At 30.1% G+C, this 7,665-nt stretch overlaps 1 protein-coding gene across 2 annotated transcripts; it reads left to right on the forward strand.

The window, feature by feature from the left end:
• The first annotated feature begins 398 nt into the window (after positions 1–398).
• On the forward strand, positions 399–2,747 carry LOC107912234 (uncharacterized). Of its 2 annotated transcripts, XR_001688108.2 has the most exons (3): positions 399–604; positions 880–2,141; positions 2,222–2,747. XR_001688108.2 is itself a non-coding variant. In XM_016840320.2 (2 exons), exon 2 carries the CDS (start codon positions 959–961, stop codon positions 1,397–1,399), a length of 441 nt encoding a protein of 146 aa, XP_016695809.2. In that variant the 5' UTR covers positions 399–604; positions 880–958; the 3' UTR covers positions 1,400–2,747. The 2 variants fall into 2 exon arrangements, 1 of the variants encoding a protein (XP_016695809.2); XM_016840320.2 differs by having other exon boundaries at positions 880–2,747.
• Positions 2,748–7,665: the final 4,918 nt, after the last annotated feature.

Here is a 7,665-nt window from a genome sequence, read left to right on the forward strand (position 1 = left end):
TAATAAGCCCGTTTCGGTAATTTTTGAAAGAAATAGCTTTTATTAGTAAATTACCCTTACTCGTGTAAATTTTCAAAAATTTAGCCTATTTTTTAATTTTAAAAGAAAACAGTTTTATTTGGTAATTTAGTCTAGGAAAACGTTAGACACGTGGCAATAGTTAAGTAGAAAAAGGGAAAACTGGAAAGAGAAATAAAGGGTAAGGGAAGAGACAAATTCAAAGGTGACAGTGATTTGAAGTTTCTGTTTTTTGTTTTTCAATTGGTCGTTGGTACAGTGCGAAATTACATGTGAAATTTGTTTGGCCCCCACACCAAACAGCTACCCACTCTTCCAGAACTTATACGTCCTTTAGCGGACGTGTTATGTCCAAAACAAAAACTCCTCCTAAATGCTTTGATTTTTGGTTGGATTTTTACTAAGGGCGCGCCGCGTCAACCCCCACTCCCCATTCTTCGGCTCCCTAATTTTAACTAATTTAACCCACTTCCACTTACCCATTCCTTTATATATGCTTCCCCCACCCTCTCCTCCTTTTCCCCATTTCTTCTTGTTGACACAGACTTCTCTACTTTTTCTTGGTTCCTCACTGTTCCGGCGCCAGGTTTGTTTCTTTTTCTTTTCCCCATTATGTCCTCGTTTGAGAATTAGTATCCGTTTGTGATTTGATCATGTGTATACGTGATGGGCTAGTTCTTTAAATCTTTGATCTTCAGCTGGGTTTGGTCGTTTTATAATTTCCTTCCCATGCATGACTACATTTTTAGAGTAGGATTTTGACCCCCCCAAAAAATAGTAGTTAGCTAGCATCAGAAGAGAACCCAGCCAAAATATATCAAAATTTTGACTCAATTTTTGATATTATGTTGGGTTCTGCAGAAGAACGTTTGAGTTCTACACGGTTTGAAGCTTTTGGAATTTCACCGTAGATAAAAAAACTTTTTTGGTCTCAAAGGCAATGGAGGTATACGGCAAAACCATGGCTGCTGCCCCTGCAAATGTTATTTTTTTGTCTACTATTCTAGGCCGTGACGGGCCTTTTCCTGTTCACAAATGCGATTGGAAATGCCAAAATGAACATGTTTGTGGCAACATGTATCGCTGCAAACTAACAGGAACCACACATATCTGTGACAAGAACTGTAACCAGAGAATTTTGTATGATAACCATAGTTCCCTTTGCCGGGCAAGCGGCCAGGTCTTTCCGCTTTCTCAAGCTGAGGAACAGGTGATCAGAGGCGTCAGGAGGAAGCTTGATGCTGACAATTTCCCACCCTCTGATAGCTGTGGTTTTAAGCGCAGACGTGATGCGCAGATTCGTCCTTCTCCTTTTGAGAGATCTTTCTCTGCTGTTAGTCCCATCTGCAGCCAAGTTGGAGATGGCATGGACTTGAGCTAGATTAGTTTCGAATTTAGATTACATATACCGCATCCTATTCTTAACCTTAAGGACTTTTTATCTTGTTTCACTTATCTAGTTCCCATTGGAACTTATTTCATGGGACAAATATGGATAAATGGATAATAGACCTGATGATGGTAGATAGTTCTACCTGCCTGTAGGAAGAACGTTTTTATTTCATACCTTCTCTTATGCTATGTAGTCCTTTCCTAGCTTAATTTTGAGAAATCAAATTTACTTCACTTTCTGTCCAACTGATCTACCTTGATTTATCAACTATGGTGCTTCTAGGTCTGTAATAAGAGTTTTATTCTAAAGATCTTCGTCTATCTATTCCTTGGTTATTTATGTTTATTCTAATTGTTAATGTTGTGGCATCTTTAATTTATTTTTTCCAACATCAATATTTTTTGATGGATGGTACCATATTCATTTTTAATCTAGCTTTAAATCCACAGATTCAATTCTATTGTTTTGTGTTCTTTTTGCAACAATTGTATTTAATTCTGTGGTTTGCTGTTATATTTGATTTGATTCCATAACCTTTATCGCTTTTTGGTTTGACCAGTGAATGTAGGTTGAAGAGGAATGGCATGGCTGTTGTCATGTGTTTATTATATGCTAAGTTTATACTTTTATATTTTTTTTTCCTGTTAATTTGTTATATAAGATCCTGAAGTAAATGTTGGTTTTGCAGGGTTGAAAGTGCTATTCAGGAGAGTTAAAATATGCTTTTGCAGTAGGGAATGAAATTTTCACTTTCTAAGTTTCGTGGATTAAAATGTTCTGACTTTGCTTATTTTAATCATTTTTGTGCAGGTATATTTGTGATTGATTGTATTGGATATCAAACGCATGCCTATTACTGCTGATGGCCTTGACTGTATGTTACGTTTACACCTTTGCGGCTTGATGTTGGCATTCTGGCTTTTGGAGGGATTTCCCTCATACAGTGCATGATGGTTCAACCTTATTCATTCTCAAATCATATGGGCATCTTCAGGCAGCTACAGGGTAGTGCTACATGGCCATGTATAAAGGTGTACTGTTTGAGTTTTGCACATGGAAGAACTGCTTCATGCTAGTGTTTAGTAATTGCCATGTATTTACAGCTTTGATGGGGTGAAGAAAGGAATTGGTATCTTCTGCTCGGCTGCTCATAATAAATGTGCTGATGCTGTCTTTTTGAATTAAAATAAACATCTTTGGTTTCAAGCCTGGTTTGCTGAAACTAATGGAGAGTTTTGGGTAAGGTGAGTGATCTTACTGCCTAATTGCTTGGTTAAGCTACTTGCTATAATCTTTATACTGACCATGAAATAACATTATTGTTTGACTTCCACTACATCAGTTGCTCAAAACATTTCTTTGGTGGACCCTGCTCTCAATGAACTCCATGAATTTTTTTGGCTATTTTTAGAGTTAAAGAGATGAAATCTTAGGACTAAAATCGAACATAAACATCTCGGAAACAATATCCAATTATTCTAAATTTAAGTTGATTACTCAAAAAACGACACTTTAATAACTTCTCCCAATAGAAAAGTACATTTCCCCTCACCATCCTGGTAACTTGAAAATTACCAAGTAATGTATTAAAATTTGACCATGACTACACATCATAATATTAATAATGTGTTGTGTCTAAATTATTATTAATGACTTACCTATGGATTGGATCTAGATTTCATATAAAATTTTTCATCATAATGTAATTCACTTCACCTACAAAAAAATTCCAGGCGGCGTTAGAACTTTCAAGATATTTCCTATAACAGTAGTAGCATATACGATAACTAAACAAGGTTGTAGGTAAAGCATTTGGGCTGTTGGGACGACTGCTGAAGTGAAGAATTTGCCTCTAGCATCATTTTTATTTACAAATTCTTTCAAGTTTTCAAAGTAATCGTGGATTTGAAAGATTATTGTATTAGGAGTCGGATTATATTTAGTTTTTTATTTAAAAATAGATAAATTAATTTTTATTCTTTAGATTAAAGATCATATTGGTCTTTTTTATTAAATATTTTATCTATTTGTACTATTAAAAACTAACGTATCTAACAGTATAATAAGAGTGACACGTGACATACCATGTACACCACATGTTGATGGATAAAATTAAATTTTAATAGTAGAAATAAATAAATTTTTTAATAAAAGTGCCAGTTTGTTTTTAGATTCAAAATACATAAATTAATTTATCTTTTTTAATAAAAAAATATAATCTAATTCTTAATATAAAAGTGCGTATGATGTTTTTATCGGGATTTGTCCTATACCACCGATTCACCTACATTTTGAGCTTACCTGCCAATGTAACAATTATATTTACCGCAAGGATAGGATATATATGCTTAACAAACAAAAATAATTTGAACTCTCCTTCAAAATAATAATAATAATAATAATAATAATAATAATAATAATATGAACTCAGTATATTTAAATATTTAAACACAATTAAAATAAATAAAAATATATATTTTATGATTTTTGGCATTTATTAGTTTAATTTAAATTTAAATTTACATTATTAATAAAAAAATTTAGGAAACACATTAGATATTCTTGAAGCTAAAAACAGCCATTAGATGATTCTGCAGTAAATAAAAGAAAAAAGGACTAAATAAATACATATATATAAATTTACCATTTAATGGGATTTTTATTAAAATAATATAAAAAAATTTAATTACAAAAATGAGATAATTGTAGATTAATTACAAAATCGAGTAATTTTTACAGTAAAATTAAATTTTGTCAATGTGTCAGAGCATAGTTTTAAAAAATATTATTTTAATAATAATAAGAAGAATAAAATAATTATAAAATTATATTTTAATGTAAAAAGGGATGAAGTCAAATTATCGGTGACACCCCTTTTTTCCTTCGTGACTTTTAATTTTTATTTTTATTTTTTGAAGTGGTTGTAGTATAATTTTGAATTTCATACCTCTATTTTATGAAAATTAGAAGTTAATTCTTTTATTTTAATTTATCATAATTTGATATTTATATGATTTCGAATTTAAAAAGTTAGTGAAATTATTTAATACTATTAAACTCAATCATCAAATTACTTACTTCAAGATCAACCGCTTATCAAATTTATATGCAAAGAATTAATAAAATTATCAATTCAACAATTTATACGTGACAAATTAGAAAATTTTGATAATTTTATGTTTTTATGTTTTCTCATGTTTTAATTATTTTTTTTGTATTATATATATTTTCTATAATTATACAATGTCTAGTATTATTAAGTTTATTTTAAAGGTCTAACTATGAAATTTTCTCTTTTTACTTTATAAGAAACTGAAAAATTAATCCCTTTACTTTAATTTGTTAAAATTTAATCCTCATACATTATTAAAATTAATCTAATTGTTGATAAAAACATATAAACTTGAACCATTGATTCTTTTCTAATTTACCTCATATAAATTGTTAAATTAATGATTTTATTAATTATAATGATAAAAAGACTAACTTCTATTTTTCATAAAATAGATGTACGAAATTCAAAGTTATATTACAATCACCCCAAATTAAAAAAAAAACACACACACACTAAAAGTCATTCCTCATAATTTAGTTTCACCATTTTTTACATTAAAATATTATTTTTTATAGCTATGCTGCCTGACACATTCACAATACCACTGTAAAAAATTACTCTATTTACATAATTAATCTACAACGTATCCTATTTATATAATTAATTTTTATATTATTTTATAATGTTTTACCGGTATTTATCTAGCGCTGCAAAGGGTATGGTAGCAGATGTTATGTTTTACAATTTGATGGCAATTTATATTCTGGAATTGTGAAAGATGCTTACTTGGAAGTTGAAGAAGCCAAATGCACTAAATTAAAGAAACCACTTAAATGTAATCATTTTTCTTTCTTAGATGAGATCACTGTTCTTTTATTTGAATATAGTAGATTCTTTTATTATTTATCACAAAAGTTAATTCTTAAAATATATATTCTTTTAGTATTATTTTAATATTTATAGATGTCGAGTTTAATAAAATATATTATATCATTAATTTTTTTACACCTTATGAAAATCAAGATAATCATTATAGAATGATTAAAGTATCTGGACACTGATGAGTGTCAAGTTTCGTGTAAAACAATTAAATTTTAAACTATAACAATATAATTTAAATTTATAATAGTTGTTATAATATTTAAATGGAACTCAAGACCGATGAGTGTCGAGTTCTTTTTAAAAGTTAAAAAGAAAAATATATTGTATTCTTAACCATTATTTGAAGGGGAAAATGAAATTTTAAATTGATCTAGCCACTTATGGGTGTTGAGGTTCTCTTAAAATCTTCCCAATAAAACCCTAATTTTAAAACTTATAAATAGGCCATCCAACTTGTTAGTAGTCAACCACATTCTATTTAATATTTTCAAATTTTAAATTTTCAATCATACCCTAATGATTGTCCTCTTATTGAGATTGGAGGGACATGTTGCTCAAAATTCCATAATATTGTAATATTCTCTAGTGGCTCGATGTCGTAGTAATATGTGTGAAGATTTTCCTAATAACAAAATAATTCCTTACATAACAATTGCCAGTTTATTCCACGCTAGTCAAATTGGAAAAGTTATTTTAATGATTTGACATAAAGAGTCTCAATGCTACTTCTTAAATGATTTAATTCACGACCCTTTAAGTATACTTATTTTCCCACATGGTACTTCAATTTTTTTATCCCAATTTGATACCTAAAATATCATTTGGTTATAGATTTATTATCCAAAATTTAACCAACGTTTAAAAAAAATTCCCAATCAAATCATGTGATTTGCCTTTGTTGACTATTCAATTCATAAAAGAATTATTAAAATTATTTTTTATTAAAATAAAAAAACCTTTTCGAAAAATATAATTAAAAAAGATATTATGAATAATAATAAAACCTAACCTAAACTATCTCTAACCCATCTCTCAGCCTCCTTCACACCATCTATCATCTAATCCCATATTATTGAAGAAAGAACAAGAACAACATCTGCAAGATGAAGAAAATTGATAGATTTTTCAAAAAGAAAACCAAGAAATAGTGAGGAGATAAGTCTTTTTTTTTCTTTTTTGCCTTTTCTTGGGTTCTCTGATTTTGCAAAGAAAAATCCCACCTTACTTTTGCTTTGGCTCTTTGATTTTTTTGTAGACAAGCCTCTTTCTTCTTCTTAATCTCATTGTTACGAGTTGAATCAAAAAGGAAAAGAAAATAGGATTAAAAAAAGAAAAATAAGAGAGAAACAACAGAGAATTCAAAAGAAGCAGTAGTTCATTCTTGAAATTTCATAACTGCTTCTCAAGTTCCTTCATTGCTAAAAAGGCAAGGCAATTACAGGCGAGGGAAAATTGGTTATTCAGCTATCATGAGACAGTTGTTAACCATTAGTCTAATGCGCATCGTTTCATTAAAATTGAATTTCAATAAACTAAAACACAACCCTAAGTGCACCGTATTGACTCCTAATGCTAAACTCACTATTTCACTAAAGTTTTAAACATTAAAAGCTGCGTTGTAACACTAACATAAGCAAAAACAACTGTCATGACATTTTTTATTCCTAATTTAAAACAACCCATAATAAATACTCCTCAGGTGAGAGGATCCTTGTCCTCAAAGATCAAAATCAAGGAATTGTTGTTGCAAATCATGGAGAACCTCCCATGTGGCATCCTTTGGGAATATGTTAGTGTCACGGGCCAAGAGCAAAGCCCGTGACCATCGCAAAAAATGCATCCCATGGAGGTTTATTAGTTAGATGAGGATCATTTTACCTACGAAAACTAGCCCGATTCAAGGAACTGATGGAGAAGCTGGACTATTTGAAGCCCGGGTGGCCCAATGAAGTAAATATGAAAAATTAGGCTACCTTGGTAAGTAGGGAAACTAATATTAGAAGATTGAAGAGAATAATATCTGATAAGATTAGGTTTGATTTAATTGTATAAATCTTGTAAATCCCTTAATTGTAGGGATAGGCTTCATCTCGTTCGTCAATGTAAATTTAACTAAACTGTTGGATTTGGGGGAGCTCAACTATAAATAGAGAGCCTCCCCCTCAATTGTAAATCATCCACTATATCCATTATTTTGTATTCTTTGAAAGTGAATAATAAATTGAAAGCACTTACTCAAACACTTCTCATGCATTATTTTTCTATGGCTATTCTATTCTTGTGAGCATTCTTTTGGCTTGTGTTTCTTTTGCTATAT

This window comes from Gossypium hirsutum, chromosome D08 (assembly GCF_007990345.1).
Source record: "Gossypium hirsutum isolate 1008001.06 chromosome D08, Gossypium_hirsutum_v2.1, whole genome shotgun sequence".
Lineage (NCBI taxonomy): Eukaryota > Viridiplantae > Streptophyta > Magnoliopsida > Malvales > Malvaceae > Gossypium > Gossypium hirsutum.